The 22,333-nt window shown below is 26.9% G+C and overlaps 2 protein-coding genes and 1 long non-coding RNA gene across 6 annotated transcripts in view; 2 read left to right on the forward strand and 1 right to left on the reverse strand.

The window, feature by feature from the left end:
• The window catches only part of LOC111421353 (synaptic functional regulator FMR1), a 32,475-nt gene extending 15,062 nt beyond the window's left edge, over nt 1–17,413 (forward strand). For 3 of the 4 annotated variants that reach the window (XM_023054493.2, XM_023054494.2, XM_023054495.2), the window contains 3 exons: nt 10,572–10,760; nt 10,927–11,034; nt 17,023–17,309. In XM_023054493.2, the coding sequence (XP_022910261.1) occupies nt 10,572–10,760; nt 10,927–11,034; nt 17,023–17,198 (473 nt within the window). In that variant the 3' untranslated portion in view covers nt 17,199–17,309. Of the gene's footprint in view, nt 1–10,571; nt 10,761–10,926; nt 11,035–17,022 lie in introns of all 4 variants that reach the window. The other variant, XM_023054496.2, reaches the window with a different exon arrangement.
• Nucleotides 17,414–18,686: 1,273 nt separating this feature from the next.
• Nucleotides 18,687–19,565, reverse strand: LOC111422387 (uncharacterized). Its single transcript, XM_023055589.2, has one exon. The coding sequence runs from the start codon at nt 19,511–19,513 to the stop codon at nt 18,743–18,745; it is 771 nt and encodes a 256-aa protein (XP_022911357.1). The 5' UTR covers nt 19,514–19,565; the 3' UTR covers nt 18,687–18,742.
• Nucleotides 19,566–19,776: 211 nt separating this feature from the next.
• Nucleotides 19,777–22,108, forward strand: LOC139429262 (uncharacterized). Its single transcript, XR_011639932.1, has 5 exons — nt 19,777–19,846; nt 20,364–20,419; nt 20,924–20,981; nt 21,488–21,545; nt 22,047–22,108. It is a non-coding gene; the product is annotated as an uncharacterized lncRNA (long non-coding RNA).
• Nucleotides 22,109–22,333: the final 225 nt, after the last annotated feature.

Below are 22,333 nucleotides of genomic sequence, written 5' to 3' on the forward strand. Positions count from 1 at the left end.
GTTTATTAATAATGTTTTTAAAAGTTTCCTCCTTAGCCAAATTAATTTTTAAAAAATATATTTGAAGGGTTTATTGACAAACCCTTTAATCAGCGATAATCGCTAATAAATGAGAGAGAGATTGAGCGAAATAAGAAATATTCTGTGGTGCACACGGCTACACGCAATCAGAATTCCAGGTGATTTCATTGTAATAACAATTTTAAAAACAAAAAATGCGTACTATACTGTTTAGACTGACCCGGCAATGTGAGACACTATTTACGACTTCTTAAACTTGCGAACGTGAAAAAAACTGAACCAAAAAATAATAAATACCCGAAATAAAAAAAAATAAAAAAATACAAGGCAACAAAGAAATATTTTAATAAAAAAGAACCCTTTAAAATTTTTTAAGGGCGATTTAAATCTGTTGCTTTCTCCCATCACCACCCGACCGAGTTTAAATTTAGTGGAGAAAAAGATGGTTTTTTCTCAACTGTGCAGTACCGAGTTTGTATAAAAATCTACTTCCCCGCCTATTGTTTCTATAAAAATAGTTACTACGTTTTTCAAAAAAATAAAAATAGAGTTTTTTTTCGAATTAACTTGAAAAGAAAATTAAATCTTATTGGAAGTAAGAGAAACCATTTAATGTAGTTGGTTTTGATTTGATGAAGAAGCTTGCTTTATTTCAAACAGATGAAAAAAGTTTTTACATTGATACAGTGATATAATAAAGTCCAATAAAATAAAGAAAATGATATCTCAGATTCCAAAATGTAATTTAGAATGAAATTTTTTAACAAAAGATTTAAGAAGTCTATTATTTCCATATTTTACTACTTTCTTTCTTCATACTTTTGTTGTGCCATCATAACATAAAATACAACAGTTTGTCAGAAGGTTCATGAACAACCTAAAATAGCTCCAATATGGTTCTTTATCATTTAGACGAGTTTTGAATGATCATCAATTACATTTTGAACAGCCTGAAATAGCTGATAACCAGTTCTTAATCATATCGACAAATTTCTATTGATTTCCAATCACTTTGAATAACGTTCCAACGTTGTAAACTTGCTCTGGATAGCCTTAGGTGGGGTTTTGAATCATTTTGAATAACATGGAATAGCTGTGAATTATTCTAAATCATTTAGACATCTTTTCAATAATGACTAATTAGTTATAAATTATTCTGGACAACTTTAAAAAGCTTTGTACAAATTTGCAATGATTTAGCTACCTTTCAATAACTTTGAAGACCCGGAAAAAGCTATGAAACAGTTATTTAAACTGGGTTGGAATCATTTAAACAGTTTTACATGGATATGAACCAATTTTACGAAGCTGTATCTGATTACAATTTAAGCTTCACTTTTTCGTTGAAGTTAAAACACCATTTTTTGTGCACAACATCAAATCCAAAGGAAATTTATATCTGTTGGACGTAGTTATATTGCGAAAGAGAAGTTGTAGGTGCAAATATCAGTTAAAAGGGTTTATAAGCAGTTTATAATCATTTGAATTGATTTGGAAAAGATAAAAACCAGTTATAAATAATTTAGACAAGTTTCTAATGATTACTAATCTCTTTTCAAACATTTTGAACAACCTAAAATAGCTATGAGATGGTTCTTAATCATTTAGACAAGTTTTCATGATCATCAATTACATTTTGAACAACCTGAAATAGCTGATAACCAGTTCTTAATCATTTCGACAAATTTCTATTGATTTCTAATCACTTTGAATAACGTTCCAACGTTGTAAACTTGCTCTGGTTAGCCTTAGATATGGTTTTCAATCATTTTGAATAACATGGAATAGCTGTGAACTAATTCTAAATCATTTAGACATCTTTTCAATAATGACTAATTAGTTATAAATTATTCTGGACAACTTTAAAAAGCTTTGTACAAACTTGCAATGATTTAGCCACCTTTCAATAACTTTGGAGACCCGGAAAAAGCTATGAAACAGTTATTTGAAGTGGGTTGGAATCATTTTAACGGTTTTACATGGCTATGAATCAATTTTGCAAAGCTGTATCTGACTATAATTTAAGCTTCAATTTTTCATTGAAGTTAAAACACCATTTTTTGTGCACAACATCAAATCCAAAGGAAATTTATATATGTTGGACGTAGTTATAGTGCCAAAGAGAAGTTGTAGGTGCAGATATTAGTCATAAAGATTCATAAGCAGTTTATAACCATTTGAATTGATTTGGAAAAGATAAAAATCAGTTATAAATCATTTAGACAAATTTATAATGATTATTAATCACTTTTCAAACATTTTGAACAACCTAAAATAGCTACGATTTGGTTCTTAATCATTTAGACAAGTTACCAATGATCATCAATTACATTTTGAACAACCTGAAATAGCTGATAACCAGTTCTTAATCATTTCGACAAATTTCTATTGATCTCCAATCACTTAGAATAACGTTCCAACGTTGTAAACTTGCTCTGGATAGCCTTAGGTATGGTTTTGAGTCATTTTGAATAACATGGAATAGCTGTGAATTAATTCTAAATCATTTAGACATCTTTTAAATAATGACTAATTAGTTATAAATTATTCTGGACAAATTTAAAAAGCTTTGTACAAACTTACAACGATTTAGCCACCTTTCAATAACTTTGAAAACCCGGAAAAAGCTATGAAACAGTTATTTAAACTGGGTTGGAATCATTTAAACGGTTTTACATGGATAAGAATCAATTTCACGAAGCTGTATCTGATTTCAATTTAAGCTTCAATTTTTCATTAACGTTAAAACACCATTTTTTTGTGCACAACATCAAATCCAAAGGAAATTTATGTCTGTTGGACGTAGTTATATTGCGAAAGAGGAGTTGTAGGTGCAAATATCAGTTAAAAGGATTCATAAGCAGTTTATAATCATTTGAATTGATTTGGAAAAGATAAAAACCAGTTATAAATCATTTAGACAAGTTTCTAATGATTATTAATCACTTTTCAAACATTTTGAACAACCTAAAATAGCTCCGATTTGGTTCTTAATCATTTAGACAAGTTTCCAATGATCATCAATCACATTTTGAACAACCTGAAATAGCTTTGAATAACGTTCCAACGTTGTAAACTTGCTCTGGATAGCCTTAGATATGGTTTTGAATAACATGGAATAGCTGTGAATTAATTCTAAATCATTTAGACATCTTTTCAATAATAACTAATTAGTTATAAATTATTCTGGACAAATTTAAAAAGCTTTGTGCAAGTTTACAATGATTTGGACAAACATTTAATGACTTAGCTCAACCTAAAATAGCTCCTATATGGTTCTTAATCATTTAGACAAGTTTCCAATGATCATCAATCACATTTTGAACAACCTGAAATAGCTGTGAATTAATTCTAAAGCATTCAGACATCTTTTTAATAATGTCTAATTAGTTATTAATTATTCTGGCCAAATTTAAATATAATAAAAAATCATTTAGACAAACATTTAATGACTAATAATAAAATAATAGACTAATTAATCGTTTTAAAATTTTTATCAAATTACATTTTAGGAAGTAGGCTTTGTTGTATCACTGTATATACAGGGGGGCCATAAAAATGTATTGATTTAAACATTTTTATGATTCGCACTGTTTAATTTAAATTTAAAAGGAAGTTAATGTTTTTTTTTCTCTATAAAGTATTTTTTTATTTTAATTTTTAGCATCTTTAAAAACGATTAAATAACGAACCTTATTAAACGATGTATGTATATATAAATTGTCGTAATACACTTTTGGAAATGATCCTATTTAAACGATTTAAAGTGACATTGATTTTTGAGAGACAAAAAAATCTTTTTTCTATTTTCACTTGATAAGAATTTATTCTTTAGTTTATTTGAACGATTTTTGATTTTTAATCTTTTCCCTAATGGATCTATGTATAATATATAGTCGTATAACTTTCTTGGAATCGGTTTTAAGCCGATTCGAATTTCGTTTTTAAATCTATATATATGGCAGTGTAATGTAATTAAAAAAGAAAAAAAGAAAAACCGTATAAAATGGAACATGCAGTTTTTCAAAACGAAATTATTTTTTATTCATTTAACTGCATCTTCTATAAAGGTTTTTGAGAAATATTCCGAAATGAACGAAAAATTAAAAAAAAATATTAATAAACGTTGTCCGCAAAAAAAAAAAACCTAAGTATACATAAAATTAGTTGATCAGCGATTGAGTTTTTATGGGCAAAAGGAAAACCCAAAAACTATATCGGAGATTATTGAATAATTAATTAAAAAAATGATGCAAAGGCGAGACAAGGTTGCCAAAAAAAAAAAATTATGGAAACGTCGTTTTGTTGCAGGATTTATCACCCCTTTTTTAATCTTAATACAAGTTGAGATGTTAAAAAAGTGTGTTTAACCTGCCCAAACCATTATCTCTCGACATAACCTAACATTAAAAACGGGAAAAAAGAACTTAAAGTTGTTTAAAAAATAACTAAAAAGAAAAAAAGAGCCTTGCTGCAAGGGTACTCGAGACAAACTCCCGGACCCGTGGCCCGGCTTGGGAGTTTGCCGATTTGCAAAATAATAAAAATCGCTACGGAGGCATTGATTTAGCGCGAGACTGCCACGGAAAAAGACTGGCTGATATAAAAACTCATGTCGTATTAATATTATTGTGAGAATTTTTTAGAAATATAACTTGATTAAAAAAACACCCTGTGTTTTCTTTTCGTTTTCTTAATCATACTTTATATTTATTTTTGGGTTTTTTTCGTAGCTGGTTTTTTATTTAAACCCGAATCGACTCTCGTGGTACCCTTTCAGCAAGCAATTCTCGTCTATTTAATTTGTACTAACTCTAAAATATGTTTTTTTTTATTTTGTGCCACTAACAAATCTAAAATTTCTAATGTATATACACATATATTTATTTTTTTACATATCATCGCGTGCAAATGAGCAATCACTTTACAAAAAAAGGCTTTGCTAAAGGGTTCACCGAGTCACGTTACATAATTTTAGATTTTATTTTTTTAACCCTTATTCTTAATATTTATAATGCGTGGGTGAATGTGATTTAGTGTATAAAAATGTCAAAATGGGACTAATCGATTAAAAGCTCCTTAAGGATACTTAAGGAGCATGAAAAAATTAAATAAGTCGATTTTGACGTTTTTTGGCAATCTTAGAAAGATGCCAGGAAATAAAACGAGCATTTTGAATTGTGTCAAAATGATATTAATTGATTGGAAACATCTTGAGATGATTTCACATACACGAGGGGACCTAATAATATTAAAGGAGACGATTTCCAGAAAATGTAGATGATTTTGAACATTAAAAAAATTAATTGGTGTGAGCCAAAATGGTTGTATCGATTAAAGGGTACTTTACGATTACCAAAGAATTAAAAAAAATAATTTTGACGTTTTTTGGAAGAATTACAAAGAAATTAGGAAATTGAAAAAGCTTGTTGGAGGGTGTCAAAATGATATTAATTGATTGGAATCATCTTGAGGTGATTTCACAAACACGAAGGAACTTAATAATATTAAAGGAGATATTTTCCAGAAAATTCGGATTGTTTTGAACATTAAAAAAGTTAATTGGTGTGAGCCAAAATGGTAGTATCGATTAAATACTGCTTAAGGATACTTTACGATTATCAAAGAATTAAAAAAATTAATTTTAATCGATTGGAAAGATCTTGAGATGATTTCACAAACACGAAGAAACTTAATAATATTAAAGGAGTTAATTTCCAGAAAATTTAGATGATTTTGAACATTAAAAAAATTAATTGGTTTGAGCCAAAATGGTTATAATCGATTAAAAAGTACTCAAAAATACTTTACGATTACCAAAGAATTAAAAAAAAATAATTTTGACGTTTTTTGGAAGAATTACAAAGAAATTAGGAAACATAAAAAGCTTTTTGGAGTGTGTCAAAATGATACTAATTGATTGGAAACATCTTGAGGTGATTTCACAAACACGAGGGAACTTAATAATATTAAAAGAGATATTTTCCAGAAAATTCGGATTGTTTTGAACATTAAAAAAGTTAATTGGTGTGAGCCAAAATGGTTATAATCGATTAAAAAGTACTCAAAGATACTTTACGATTACCAAAGAATTAAAAAAAATAATTTTGACGTTTTTTGGAAGAATTACAAAGAAATTAGGAAATATAAAAAGCTTGTTGGAGTGTGTCAAAATGATAGTAATTGATTGGAAACATCTTGAGGTGTATTGAGATATATTACTGGCAAAGATTTAGCGATTTCTTCTTTAAAAAGGACAAGTTTTACATCTTCCATGATATACCAGTACTTTTCAACGCTGTAAATCAAGAGTATGGCTCAAACGAAAAAAAAATCGGTGGTTGTGTCTTGATTTTTAAAGACTCCTCATAAAAAGTGACCTCATTGCTATCAAGATAATTCATGTTGTTTCTATGCAACGTCAGAAGATAACCTTCAAAAAGCTGTATACTCGGGACTCTCAGGAGGTGCATATCTTGCTGGAATATCCAGCGATCCTCGAGAGCCAAGTTTTCCTGCTTCAAATTTTGTTCTAAAATACTTTTAATTTATACCGGTCCATAACCCATGGCACTACCTCTGCCATGCTTTGTAATTGGTACCAAATTCAACTCCATCACCGTGTTTCGTTTTTTCCAAATTTTTCCATCACTTCCAAAAAGGTCCATTCGGACCAGAAATCCATTCCCTTATCCACTGAGTAAATTCTAGTTGTAGACTAGAGTAGATTTTCTTCTGGGTGTACTGCTGAAAAATCCATTGTAGAGTAGAACTCTTCTTGGATGTACAGACTTATTAAATAAACTCGAGATGTGGTCAGCTAATTTTGGTGCATAACTCTAGGGTTTTTGCACATTTCTTTTAATATGAAGCTAATATCTCTTCTAGAAAGTTTCTAAAAATTAGGCTCATTTAATGTTTGACAATTTGGCCAAAAGAATTTCTTTTGTCGCTTCGTCGCTGAATTTTCTGCATCGATTCGCTTGATATAGTCATTTGCATAAGATAACACTAAAAATGCAACATATTTTATTGCACTAACACTAGAGGTGCGCCTAAAAATAATTTTGATGTTTTTTGAAAGAGTTTCGACGCACGGCTAAGAAAACATTTTCAGGTGTTAATGTCAACTTTAATTTTATTATTATTTTCGTAATCTTTATAAAATAACCTTTAAAATGAGTCCAAACATGATGCACTTATCTCAAAAAACAAAAAAGTTAGAATAAAAAACGTTAAACCCGAAGTTAGCAACAATGAAGTTAGCAATTTAATTTTTAAATATTAATACCAACCTTAATTTCTGAATTTTTTCATTATATTTTTGTTTTTGTGACAAATTTAATATTAAGACATTTTATAAAAATTAAGAATATATCAAAATGACATTGACATTTCAAACCGGAAGTTGTTTATATCTCGAGTAATATTGAAACTAAACGTATTATGTTTGGACTCATTTTAAAGGATTTTTCACGACGATTACAAATATGTCAAAATTGACGTTGACGTTCTTAACCGGAAGTTGACCGTAACTTCATTAATATTGAAAATAAATATGTCGTGTTTGTACTCATTTTAAAGGATTTTTAATGAAGATTACAAATATGTTAAAATTGAGATTGACATTTTAAACCTGAAGTTAGTTATCATATAATAGAAGTTTTATAACTAAAATGGTTTTTGGGTCGTTTCAAATTGATTAAAAAAAAATCGTCGATTTTTAAGCCACATGATGATTCTTGAATTTTTCCAAAGTTTCTTAATATTTTTTTGTTAAAAAAGCGTTTTAAAAATGCAAAATCAAACTAGATTATTTTCTTCAAAAATTTTTAATTTTGACACCTCGTAAAATTTGTATTTATTATCCAATTTCGACAATTTTTTTTTTTGAATTATACACCATAAAAAAACTATCTTCGGACAAAGAATCATGTTTTTCCTAGAAAAGTCAAGGCCTACTTTTTCACTTTTTAGGTGTTAAAAATGAAGAAATCATATTAGGAAATTTTTTAGGGGCAGTTTCATCAAAAATGGTTAGAAATTAAAACCGTTGCGGATAATTGAAAAATATCATTTTTTATGAATTTATTTGATCTGATCTAGTAAACCATGACAAAAAAGTTAATAAAATCCAGACAATAATAACAAAAACTATTTACATTTGTTACAGATGAAATTAATTGATAAAAAGTTATATTTTTCAATTATCTGAACGGTGTTAATTTGTAACCATTTTTGATGAAATTTGGTATATGCCCTCAGATTTTTTGTAAAAAAATTCCTAATATGATTTCTTCATTTTTTGCACCTAAAAAGTGAAATAGTAGGCCTTGGTTTTTCAAAAAAAAATATGACTTTGACCTAAGGTACAGTTTCTTACGCTCTGCAATTCAAAAAAAAATTTGTCGAAATCGGGTAATAAATACAGATTTTACGAGGGTGCCCCGCTTTCAAATGGGTCACACTGTATTTGTCAACTTCATAAAAAATCCTTTAAAATGAGTCCAAACTCGACATATTTAACTTTAATATTAACGGAGATACAATTACTTCCGGTTTGAAACGTCAACGTCAATTTTGACATATTTGTCATCTTCATTAAAAAAACCTTTAAAATGAGTCCAAACATGACGCACTTATCTCAAAAAACAAAAAAGTTAGAATAAAAAACATTAAACCCGAAGTTAGCAATTTAATTTTTAAATATTAATACCAACCTAAATTTTTGATTTTTTTTATTATATTTTTATTTTTGTGACAAATATTAAGACATTTTATAAAAATTGAGGATATATCAAAATGACATTGACATTTCAAACCGGAAGTTGCTCATAACTTCATTAATAGATTGAAGATAAATATGTCGTGTTTGTACTCAATTTAAAGGATTTTTAATGAAGATTACAAATATGTCAAAATTGAGGTTAATATTTTAAACCTGAAATTAGATCATATAATAGACAAATGGACAACTTCATGGTGTTGTTTCATGATGTATTCTTTATTATAAAACCTTTAAAATGAGTCCAAATGCGATGCATTTATGTCAAAAAACCAAAAAGTTCGAACTTTCAACTTTTAATTTTGACATATTTGTCAACTTCATAAAAAATCCTTTAAAATGAGTCCAAACTCGACATATTTAACTTTAATATTAACGGAAATACAATCACTTCCGGTTTGAAACGTCAACGTCAATTTTGACATATTTGTCATCTTCATTAAAAAAACCTTTAAAATGAGTCCAAACATGACGCACTTATCTCAAAAAACAAAAAAATTAGATTAAAAAACATTAAACTTGAAGTTGACAACAATGAAGATAGCAATTTAATTGTTAAATATTAATACCAACCTTAATTTCTGAACTTTTTTATTATATTTTTGTTTTTGTGACAAATTTTAAGACATTTTATAAAATTAAGAATATATCAAAATGACAGTGACATTTCAAACTGGAAGTTGCTTATATCTCGAGTAATATTGGAATTAAACGTATCATGTTTGGGCTCATTTTAAAAGATTTTTCACGATGATTACAAATATGTCAAAATTTAGGTTGACATTTCTAACCGAAAGTTAACCATAACTTCATTAATATTAAAGATAAATATGTCGTGTTTGTACTCATTTTAAAGGATTTTTAGTGAAGATTACAAACTTGTCAAAATTGAGGTTGACATTTTAAGTCTGAAGTTAGTTATCATATAATAGACTAATGGATAACTTCATGGTGTTCTTCCATGATCTATTTTTTTATTAAAAAAACCTTTAAAATGCGTCCAAACACGATACATTTATTTCAAAAAACCAAAGAGTTGGAACTTTCTACTTTTAATTGTGTTTAATTGTGTTAATTGTTACTTTTAATATATCAAAATGACATTGACATTTCAAACCGGAAGGTGCTTATATCTCTCGTAATATTGGAATTAAACGTATCATGTTTTGGGCTCATTTTAAAGGATTTTTCATGACGATTACAAATATGTCAAAATTGAGGTTGACATTTCTAACGGAAAGTTAGTTACTATATAATAGGCAAATGGACAACTTATTTGCTATTTTATCTGTCATACTTTCCTAATTATTATTGTCTTGTCAAACCCAATCATTTCTTTTTTTTACAAATACAGGGTTATATTTGTAATCCCACTAATACTAATTTTCTAAAATATTATCTTATTATGTTTTACAAAAATCTCATAATTCAATGCTGTATATTTGTATATAGACTTTTGTACGTCATTGTACATTTTTACTCCGATTGACATAAAAATTTCAGAAAACATTTTAGACATATTGTACCATTAGATCAAAAATAAACTCAAATAAATCATCAATAGACTTTCCAGAATTAGATGAGTACCAATATAATTAGACCTTTTTTGACATTTTAGAACTAAATGACATTCGAGTGACATCCTGCTTGACATTTCGGTTGTCAATTTGATTAAACTCGAAATTTTAGTTTTAGTTCTAAAAAATAATTAAATTTATTAAAAATGTTATTAATTCTTTAATTTTTTTAAATAAAAATGAATTAGGTTCTCGACATCAAACCCCCGATACAGATGAACGCGTTGGAAACGCTCCCGGACGACAATACGGGGGTCCTAATCGAGGTGGAGGCGGACGAGGTTCCCGTAAAGACCCTCGAAGAGACGATAGAAGACGTACCACCGATGACGAAGAAACCGTATTGGATAGTCAAGAAGTTTCGAGCGCCGATAGAGGTAAAATAATTTTATTTTTAAGAAACTATTTTGTATGTATTAGTTAATTTGGTTATAATTTGATATCTTGGGCATGTGGTATCTACTATATTTAGTTGTTAGATAGGTTAATAGACGAGATATGAAATTTAATTATAAAATGTATGGATGGGGTGTTCGTGTATAGAGTCTGTGTCGAGCGCGGAGGCGATCTCCTGGTCCGGGGGCCCGCCGCGGCGGAGGAGGCGCAGGCCGAGACATCACAGTGAAACGCGAAGGTCGCCCCCTCACTACAGTAAGTAATTTTAAAAAGGCCACAACAAAAATAAGACCATAAAAATTCGAACAACAATGGGTGTGATGTGAATGTGTACAGTTTGATTGCGAATTCATTTTTGCTTACAGTTTTTTTTGTTAACTGCTTTTTTAGTGCATGTTATTATTACTAATTAACCTTCGAGCAGGCGCGTGTCATAAATTTTATGACATCAGGTCCGTATTAATAAATATTAGGTTATTTTTAATAAAACAGTTAAAACTACAGTAAAAATATTTAATTTATATTAAACAATTGTTAAAAACATAAAATAAAATCGATTAATTTTTGAAATCTAACAACATTTACAAACTATATACCGGGAATTTCATATAAGTCGCAATATATGAATGCAGTAACCATAGTTAAGAAACTATTGTGCACTTCTAGTAATAGTGTACTAGATAGCGCTAGATTGTATATTTTTATGTAACTAAAACTAGAATTAACACTAGAAACATTCTAGTTTAGCCGATCGTCTCTTAAGACTGCTAAACCCTAATGATTCTAGTTCTAGGTCGAGTAATAATTCTAGTAATAGTGTTAAGTAGCGCTGGTAAGCACTAGATAGCGCTAAATTGTATATTATTGAACTAAAACTAGAATGTTGAAAATGATGAAAATTTTTTCTATAACGGACTTTTGGCTATAATGGACATATACCGATATACAGGGTGTCCAATTAGTGCGATATCTCCTTACAGGGTGTCGCTAGAAGAAAATGTTTATATATAAAGTTGTTTGGTGCTCGAAGGTGCATAACCTAAAAATATTTTTGTTTATACAGGGTGTTGCAAAAACAAAGTACAAGGTACAACTTCGTAAATTTAAATGGAACACCCCATATTTCGGACCCATGTTCATTAGCACTACATTAGCACTACTCCTATAAATATTTAAACGTCGTTTTAAACTAACCTGTATATGAATGCTGTAACCGTAGTTACGAAACTACTGTGCACTTGCACTGTCCCACATAATTCAGCCGTGCTTCTGTCAAGACGGTTAAATCCAAATGATTCTAGTTCTAGGTCTTGTGTTAGTTCTAGTGATAGTACTAGTGTAAAACTAGAACTAACACTAGACCTAGAACTAGAAACATTCGGGTTTAAACCGAATAGCCCAGTGAATCGGTGAAAAAAATTGAAAATTGAAAAATTTATTAGTGAAAAAATAAATTCAATTTGATCAAAAATTGTTTCAGATAAAATTTGTTTAGAATATGATTTATGATTGATTATTTTAATAAAAAGTTTTGATATGATTAGTAGATGGCGCTGTATACCGATATATATCATATATATAACATTTTTTTGAGGTTATCTTAATAATTACTGTTTGAATCAAAAAAATTTTCAAACAAATCTTATTTAGAATCGAGCCAGTAACAACTTTCATTCAAACATTATTTTCGAATAATCGAAATTATAGAATCTTAAATTTCCCTGTGAATAGTACGGTGAAAATAAATTCAATTTGATCAAAAATTGTTTCAGATAAAATTTGTTTAGAATATGATTTATAATTGATTATTTTAATAAAAAGTTTTGATATGGTTAGTAGATGGCGCTGTATACCGATATATATATATATATATCATATATGTAACATTTTTTTGAGGTTATCTTAATAATTACTGTTTGAATCAAAAAATTTTTCAAACAAATCTTATTTAGAATCGAGCCAGTAACAACTTTCATTAAAACATTTTTTTCGAATAATCGAAATTATAGAATCTTAGATTTCCCTGTGAATAGTACGGTGAAAAAAAATTCGATTTTATCAAAAATTGTTTCAGATAAAATTTGTTTAGAATATGATTTATAATGGATTATTTTAATAAAAAATGTTGATATGGTTACTAGATGGCGCTGTATACCGATATATATCATATATATAACATTTTTTTGAGGTTATCTTCATAAATATTGTTTGAATCAAAAATTTTTTCAAACAAATCTTATTTAGAATCGAGCCAGTAACAACGTTCATTAAAACATTTTTTTCGAATAATCGAAATTATAGAATCTTAGATTTCCTGTGATTAGTACGGTGAAAATAAATTCAATTTGATCAAAAATTGTTTTAGATAAAATTTGTTTAGAATCAAGGACAGTAGAATCTAAAAGGACTGCTACATTCATTGTATTTTTGTAGCCCACTACGGGTTGGTTGCCCGCAATTTACGTCACACTATTTGCCACGCCCTGTTAACTATCATTGGTTCTATGCGTTTGCTGTGTGTTAGAGGTTATATGATAAAGACAGAAATGATATAGAGGTTATATGAAATAGACATAATACGTCCAAAAAAATTAAACTTCAAAAATATGAATTTATTTTAAAATTATAATTAATTAACCCAAAGTAAGATAAACGTTAAATTAAATTTAGTTTATTTTAAAAATAAATTGAGTTTCCTTTTTATATTTTTGTAATAAAATTTTTGTCAATACAAGATTTACTTTTGAAGTTATATGAATACGTCTACGATATACGATATAACCTCTAAAAATACACAGCAAACGCATAGAACACAATAACAGCTGACTGGGCGTGGCAAATGGTGTGACGTAGTGTGCGGGCACGTTGTCACAACAATGAATGTAGCAGTCCTTTTAGATTCTACTGTCCTTGGTTTAGAATGTAATTTATAATTGATTATTTTAATAAAAAGTTTTGATATGATTAGTAGATGGCGCTGTATACCGATATATATCATATATATAACATTTTTTTGAAGTTATCTTAATAATTACTGTTTGAATCAAAAAAAATTTCAAACAAATCTTATTTAGAATCGAGCCAGTAACAACTTTCATTAAAACATTTTTTTCGAATAATCGAAATTATAGAATCTTAAATTTCCCTGTGAATAGTACGGTGAAAATAAATTCAATTTGATCAAAAATTGTTTCAGATAAAATTTGTTTAGAATATGATTTATAATGGATTACATATTTTAATAAAAAATGTTGATATGGTTACTAGATGGCGCTGTATACCGATATATATCATATATATAACATTTTTTTGAGGTTATCTTCATAAATATTGTTTGAATCAAAAATTTTTTCAAACAAATCTTATTTAGAATCGAGCCAGTAACAACGTTCATTAAAACATTTTTTTCGAATAATCGAAATTATAGAATCTTTGATTTCCCTGTGGATAGTACGGTGAAAATAAATTCAATTTGATCAAAAATTGTTTCAGATAAAATTTGTTTAGAATATGATTTATAATTGATTATTTTAATAAAAAGTTTTGGTATGGTTAGTAGATGGCGCTGTATACCGATATATATCATATATATAACATTTTTTTGAGGTTATCTTAATAATTACTGTTTGAATCAAAAAAATTTTCAAACAAATTTTATTTAGAATCGAGCCAGTAACAACTTTCATTAAAACATTTTTTTCGAATAATCGAAATTATAGAATCTAAGATTTCCCTGTGAATAGTACGGTGAAAAAAAATTCAATTTGATCAAAAATTGTTTCAGATAAAATTTGTTTAGAATATGATTTATAATGGATTACATATTTTAATAAAAAATGTTGATATGGTTACTAGATGGCGTTGTATACCGATATATATCATATATATAACATTTTTTTGAGGTTATCTTCATAAATATTGTTTGAATCAAAAATTTTTTCAAACAAATCTTATTTAGAATCGAGCCAGTAACAACTTTCATTAAAACATTTTTTTCGAATAATCGAAATTATAGAATCTAAGATTTCCCTGTGAATAGTACGGTGAAAAAAAATTCAATTTGATCAAAAATTGTTTCAGATAAAATTTGTTTAGAATATGATTTATAATGGATTACATATTTTAATAAAAAATGTTGATATGGTTACTAGATGGCGTTGTATACCGATATATATCATATATATAACATTTTTTTGAGGTTATCTTCATAAATATTGTTTGAATCAAAAATTTTTTCAAACAAATCTTATTTAGAATCGAGCCAGTAACAACTTTCATTAAAACATTTTTTTCGAATAATCGAAATTATAGAATCTAAGATTTCCCTGTGAATAGTACGGTGAAAAAAAATTCAATTTGATCAAAAATTGTTTCAGATAAAATTTGTTTAGAATATGATTTATAATGGATTACATATTTTAATAAAAAATGTTGATATGGTTACTAGATGGCGTTGTATACCGATATATATCATATATATAACATTTTTTTGAGGTTATCTTCATAAATATTGTTTGAATCAAAAATTTTTTCAAACAAATCTTATTTAGAATCGAGCCAGTAACAACTTTCATTAAAACATTTTTTTCGAATAATCGAAATTATAGAATCTAAGATTTCCCTGTGAATAGTACGGTGAAAAAAAATTCAATTTGATCAAAAATTGTTTCAGATAAAATTTGTTTAGAATATGATTTATAATGGATTACATATTTTAATAAAAAATGTTGATATGGTTACTAGATGGCGTTGTATACCGATATATATCATATATATAACATTTTTTTGAGGTTATCTTCATAAATATTGTTTGAATCAAAAATTTTTTCAAACAAATCTTATTTAGAATCGAGCCAGTAACAACTTTCATTAAAACATTTTTTTCGAATAATCGAAATTATGGAATCTTAAATTTCCCTGTGAATAGTACGATGAAAAAAAATTCAATTTTATTAAAAATTGTTTCAAATAAAATTTGTTTAGAATATGATTTATAATCGATTATTTTAATACAAAATTTTGATATGGTTACTAGATGGCACTGTATACCGATATATATCATATATATAACATTTTTTTGAGGTTATCTTCATAATTATTGTTTGAATCAAAAACTTTTTCAAACAAATCTTATTTAGAATCGAGCCAGTAACAACTTTCATTAAAACATTTTTTTCGAATAATCGAAATTATAGAATCTTTGATTTCCCTGTGAATAGTACGGTGAAAAAAAAATTCAATTTGATCAAAAATTGTTTCAGATAAAATTTGTTTAGAATATGATTTATAATTGATTATTTTAATACAAAAATTTGATATGGTTACTAGATGGCGCTATATACCGATATATACATCATATATACAGGGTGGTTCAGTTTTTAATCGGGAAATTTTACTAGGATGTAGTACTTGCCAAAATAATACAAATTTTTTGTACAAACATAGGGTCGCAACTCTTTTGTTTTCGACCTATGAGAGATCAAAGTTGAGCCAAAAATTTACGTTTTGTTTACATTTAAAACTTTGTACGTATGTATACCTTATTTATTGTACCTTATTTTCAACCATACCTTAAACTTCCTCTGCGCCCTCTAAGGGGATGAAATTCACCACCCCCTTAATTTTTTTTATAAGAACTTTTTAACGGTGTGAAATATTAACATAAAAAAATACGGGTTGTAAAGCTCATTCTTTAGTGGTACTTTCTTGTCTCTTTAGTATTTTCCTTAAAATTAACAGTTTCCGTGTAAAAAAATAAAATATCGTGCCATGTACCGCCATGTTTAGCTAAAATTATTCTAAAAGTTGGCTCTGAGAACTTGTAAGTTTCATTTACAGTGAATCCTCATAATTGTTGATGGCTATTAATAATTTTTGAACAACTGAACCACCCTGTATATGATATATAATATTTAATATTGAAAAGATGAAAAAAATTTCGATTTCAACAAAATTATCGTTACGGACCTGTATTTTTCAAAAATGTGCAAACGATCCGAAACCTTCATGTATGGCTCAAAACCTTTTTAAAATACATTTATATCACTTAATACATCCTATAATATAAATACGACCTTATAAATCAGCAATTAAAGTGTAAATTTTTTGTCTTTTATAACTTTTTTTGCCATAAAGACTACGTCAATATATTTTTTTTACATGACAGCGCGTCCGCTCGAAGGTTAAAAAAAACAAATAAATAAATACTAAATTAAATAAACGAATTTATTATTTTATTTCCAGGTAATAACGTTCATGGGGAAACACAAAATAATCGTTCATCTAGTGTCGGACCACAAAAGGTGCACCACCAAGATCAACAACAACAACAACGGCGTTCATCCACCAACAATAAACCACCACCAAGTCGTCGTAATGACCCAAAACCGAAAGAATTGGTCAATGGGACGACCGCTTAATTGAGAAAAAAAACTTTCTATTTTATTTTTGTTTTTAGTTTATTATTCCTTTTCAATTAAGTTCTAATTATTATAGATTTTTTGAAAAAAAAAAACAAAAAAAAAACAAAACAGTTTCTTCAAGTTTTTTCGATTAATACGCGTTGTTGTTTTTCCCCTAAAAACAAGATTAATGCAAAGTTAAAAATAAATATATAATGAGTGTATAAAAAAAAGAAATAAATGATGAAAGAAGAGGATTAAAAAGAATTATTGGTGAGAGAGACTTTGATAATAACGATTAATAATAATACTTTTCTAACCTTGTAACGAAAAAAAAACACCTCCTCTTTTCCCCCCCGAATTCAAGGGGACCGCATTAATTTATGAGTTTTCTTTATTTTTTAATTTATTTTTTTTTCGCGGTTCTCTAAAAATTAATCTAAGTAGGATGCAAATCTTTTTTTATTTTCAATTTTCTCTCATTTTTTAATTATTAGTGATCGTTTTTTACCAAGTTGCTAAGTTTTATTTTATTTTATTTTTTTTGTAATTAATTTTCGCCGGAAAATTTACTTAAAGCGCTTCTATTTGTTCGATCTTATTATTATTTTTTTTTTTTTAGAGTTTTCGTTTAATTATTATTACGATAAATTTAAACCTTTGTGTCTTTTACACCGATTGTAATAATTTTATTTTGCATTCAATAAAAATTTATAGATTTGCGCAAATAATAGTATATTTTTTAAATAAAATTTAAACGTCAATGTGACACAAATTCAATGTTACCAACTGTAACTAACTTCACAACAATTTGTCAAGTTCTTTGATTATATATAATATGGATTGAGCTAACTGAATATATCTACTAACAAAAATGTTGTACAAGGTGAATAGACGCAGATGGAAAGCGATAATGTGAAAGTGTAACAAAGATAGATATATTATATGTCAGTACGCTTCTATATCTATCTCACTTCTATCAGTACACCCATTATATGGCAGTACGCTTCTATGTCTATCTCGGTTCGATCACCTTGCGCAAGCTATCTCTCTCGTTGGCTCAATCCATATTATATATAATCAAAGGTCAAGTTAAATATCAATTTTATGAAACGTGACGGTTTTTTTTTTACTAAAATTAATTAATTTATGCTTAAATCATACGAAAAAAGGAATTTGTTTACGTTTTTTTAATATCCAACCTTTAGAAAGTCCTAAAATAATTAAATTAAATTGACGTTTTTTGAAATTTGACGTTTCAAATAATTATTAGTCGTTCAAGTTGATTACCCGTGAATAATAATTATTTACCGCTATTATTGACTCTGTGAAAAATGACTACTCTTTAAAACTAATTTTTTTAAATAAATTTTTGAATAAAATTTAAACATCAAAGTTACCAACTGTAACCAACTTCACAACAATTTGTCAAAATGAAATGTCATTTTTATGAAACGTCATTTTTTAAATTAAAATTATAAGTTAATTAACAATATTATAAGGTAATTATGGATAAATATTTTATTAACTGCCTTTAATCACAAAAAATTACAATATTTTAATTAATCACTTCCCTCAGAATCGTCTTTATCAATATTATTAACACTACCTTCTAAAAAATTAACTCTAGCTTCTGCTAAACATTGCAAAATACCACTTTGTGCTTGCAAAGCATATTCTTCTGATAATTCCCTTAATTGAGTTGCAACAAATCGTCCGAATGCGTCACAATCATCATTAGATGAATCTTTTTTCATTGTTACATATTCTGGATGAACAGCATCCACTAACGATTTTTGTTTCTTGGTATTTGTTAATTCCAAATTTGATTCCCTTTCTCGTTTGTTGCAATTTGGTCCACTTACAACAGCACTACCCACTTCGCTACTAAAACTATCTAACTTAAACACCGAGCTAACTTTAACCATGTGAGAGTTGTTAATTTCAATTAATTCGAGATTATCATCATTGGAGTTTCCATCTTTTCCATATAATTGTACTTGACAATATGGCTTTAAAAAGCTATCGATTACATTAAACCAAACAACTTTGGGTTTATAAATTTCTTCATCATTCTTTTGTATACTCATATGAATCCTTTTTAATTCCTGGCAATAAGATGATCTAACATTTTTAAACTTATGAACTACTTCAGCTGGGCCAAATCCTGTTATATTGAGTCGGTTTGCAATTCTTTCTACAGCTTGACCTCTTACATCTTTCGTTTTGTAATTTACGTGGTTAGTGTTCCATAAACATTCTTCTGAACGATATAATTCAAGAAATCTTACTATTGTCGTATCAGACATTCGATAAATTAATGAATTTGCCATAATTTTTGGGAGATAAAGTAAAAGGGGTTAAAAAATGTAAACATAGTCAGTTCTTTACAGATTTCTGTAAATTTAATCGCTCAATTTAATTTACTTAATAAATGAATTAATTAATTTGTGTAATTTTGATGTGAAATTTAAGAATATGGTTTTATTCACTTAAAATTAAAATTATTATTAAAGAAATTTAATGAAATATAAACAATTTAATATTTTAAAATATTTCTAATAGATGTCGCCACAATATTTTTTGTTTGTTTACAAAACAAGGTGTTTAAAAGAAAATCTTCGATTCTGCGTGTTTTCTTTAAATATTATAGTTAGATAACACAGGTAAGTTTATATTTATATAGTTAAACTAAAACATTTGTATTATCTACAATATCATTTGATTTTAAACATTTTTTCTTAGTTATTAGTGGCATTCATGTTTCTATTTTTCTATTTTTCTATATTTCATACTATCAGTTGTTTAACTCAAGAAATCTCACTAGTATTATGTTATATTCGATAAATTAATGAATTTGTTATGATTTTTAAATAATGAAACGGGTTGAAAAGTAAACGCAATCTGTCACTTTTTTTACAGGTTTCTGTAAATATTTTCGCATAAATCAATTTAAATAATAAATTAATTAATTAATCTGTATAATTTTGATTTTGAGAAGAAATTTAAGAAAATGTTCTCATTTAGTTTAAATTGAAATTATTTTTAAAACAATTTTATAAAATTTAATTAAAAAAAGTAATTTAGTAGATTCAATAATAGATGTCGCCACAGTATTTTTGTTGACGTTTTTATTTGTATTATAAGTGTTTGTTTAAAAGAAAATTCTTTTTAATTTTTCAGGGAAAATCTTCGATTCTACAAGTTTTTTCTTTAATTGTTAAAGTTGGATAATACAGGTAAGTCGTTTAAATATTTTAAATTAAATCGATTGTATAATCTACAATGTTATTTGAATTTGAACATTTTTTTAGTTATTAGTGGCGTTCATGTTTCTATTTTTCTATATTTCATACTATGAGTTGTTTAACTCAAGAAATCTTATTAGTATTGTGTTATATTGGATAAATTAATGAATTTGTTATGATTTTTAAATAATGAAAAGGATTAAAAAGTAAACGCAATCTGTCACCTTTTTACAGGTTTCTGTAAATGTTTTCGCATAAACCAATTTAAATAATAAATTAATTAATTAATCTGTATAATTTCGGTTTTGAGGAGAAATTTAAGAAAATGTTTTCATTTACTTTAAATTTAAATTATTTTTAAAAAAATTTTATTAAATTTAATTAAAAAAAGTAATTTAATAGATTCGATAATAGATGTCGCCACAGTATTTTTGTTGACGTTTGTGTTTGGATTATAAGTGTTTGTTTAAAAGAAAATTCTTTTTAATTTTTCAGCGAAAATCTTCGATTCTGCAAGTTTTTTTTACTTAAATCTTAAAGTTGGATAACACAGGTAAGTCGTTTATATATTTAAACTAAATCGATTGTATTATCTACAACATTATTTGATTTTGAACATTTTTTCTTAGTTATTAGTGGCATTTATGTTTCTATTTTTCTATATTTCATACAATGAGTTGTTTAACTCAAGAAATCTTATTAGTATTGTGTTATACTCGATAAATTAATGAATTTGTTATGATTTTTAAATAATGAAAAGGATTAAAAAGTAAACGCAATCTGTCACCTTTTTACAGGTTTCTGTAAATGTTTTCGCATAAACCAATTTAAATAATAAATTAATTAATTAATCTGTATAATTTTGGTTTTGAGGAGAAATTTAAGAAAATGTTTTCATTTACTTTAAATTTAAATTATTTTTAAAAAAATTTTATTAAATTTAATTAAAAAAAGTAATTTAATAGATTCGATAATAGATGTCGCCACAGTATTTTTTGTTGACGTTTGTGTTTGGATTATAAGTGTTTGTTTAAAAGTAAATTCTTTTTAATTTTTCAGCGAAAATCTTCGATTCTGCAAGTTTTTTTTACTTAAATCTTAAAGTTGGATAACACAGGTAAGTCGTTTATATATTTAAACTAAATCGATTGTATTATCTACAACATTATTTGATTTTGAACATTTTTTCTTAGTTTTTAGTGGCGTTCATGTTTCTATTTTTCTATATTTCATACTATGAGTTGTATAACTCAAGAAATCTCACTATTATTGTGTTATACTCGATAAATTAATGAATTTATTATGATTTTTAAATAATGAAAAGGGTTAAAAAGTAAACACGTCACTTTTTTTACAGGTTTCTATAAATGTTTTCGCATAAATCAATTTAAATAATAAATTAATTAATTAATTTGTATAATTTGGATTTTGAAGAGAAATTTAAGAAAGTGTTTTCATTTACTTTAAATTTAAATTATTTTTAAAAAAATTTTATTAAATTTAATTAAAAAAAGTAATTTAATAGATTCGATAATAGATGTCGCCACAGTATTTTTGTTGACGTTTGTGTTTGGATTATAAGTGTTTGTTTAAAAGAAAATTCTTTTTAATTTTTCAGCGAAAATCTTCTATTCTACAAGTTTTTTCTTTAAATGTTAAAGTTGGATAACACGGGTAAGTCGTTTATACATTTAAATTAAATCGATTGTATTATCTACAATATAATTTGATTTTTAACGTTTCTTTCTGAGTTATTAGTGGCATTCATGCTTCTATTTTTCTATATTTCATACTATGAGTTGTATAACTCAAGAAATCTCACTATTATTATGTTATATTCGATAATTAATGAATTTGTTATGATTTTTAAGTAATCAAAAAGTTTAAGAAAATAAACGCAAACTG

This window comes from Onthophagus taurus, chromosome 3, assembly GCF_036711975.1.
Source record: "Onthophagus taurus isolate NC chromosome 3, IU_Otau_3.0, whole genome shotgun sequence".
Classification (NCBI taxonomy): Eukaryota; Metazoa; Arthropoda; class Insecta; order Coleoptera; family Scarabaeidae; genus Onthophagus; species Onthophagus taurus.

Bases quoted from the DNA above. Each gene is read 5' to 3' on its own strand.
- LOC111422387 (XM_023055589.2), bottom strand. From the start codon at position 19,513: ATGGCAAATTCATTAATTTATCGAATGTCTGATACGACAATAGTAAGA.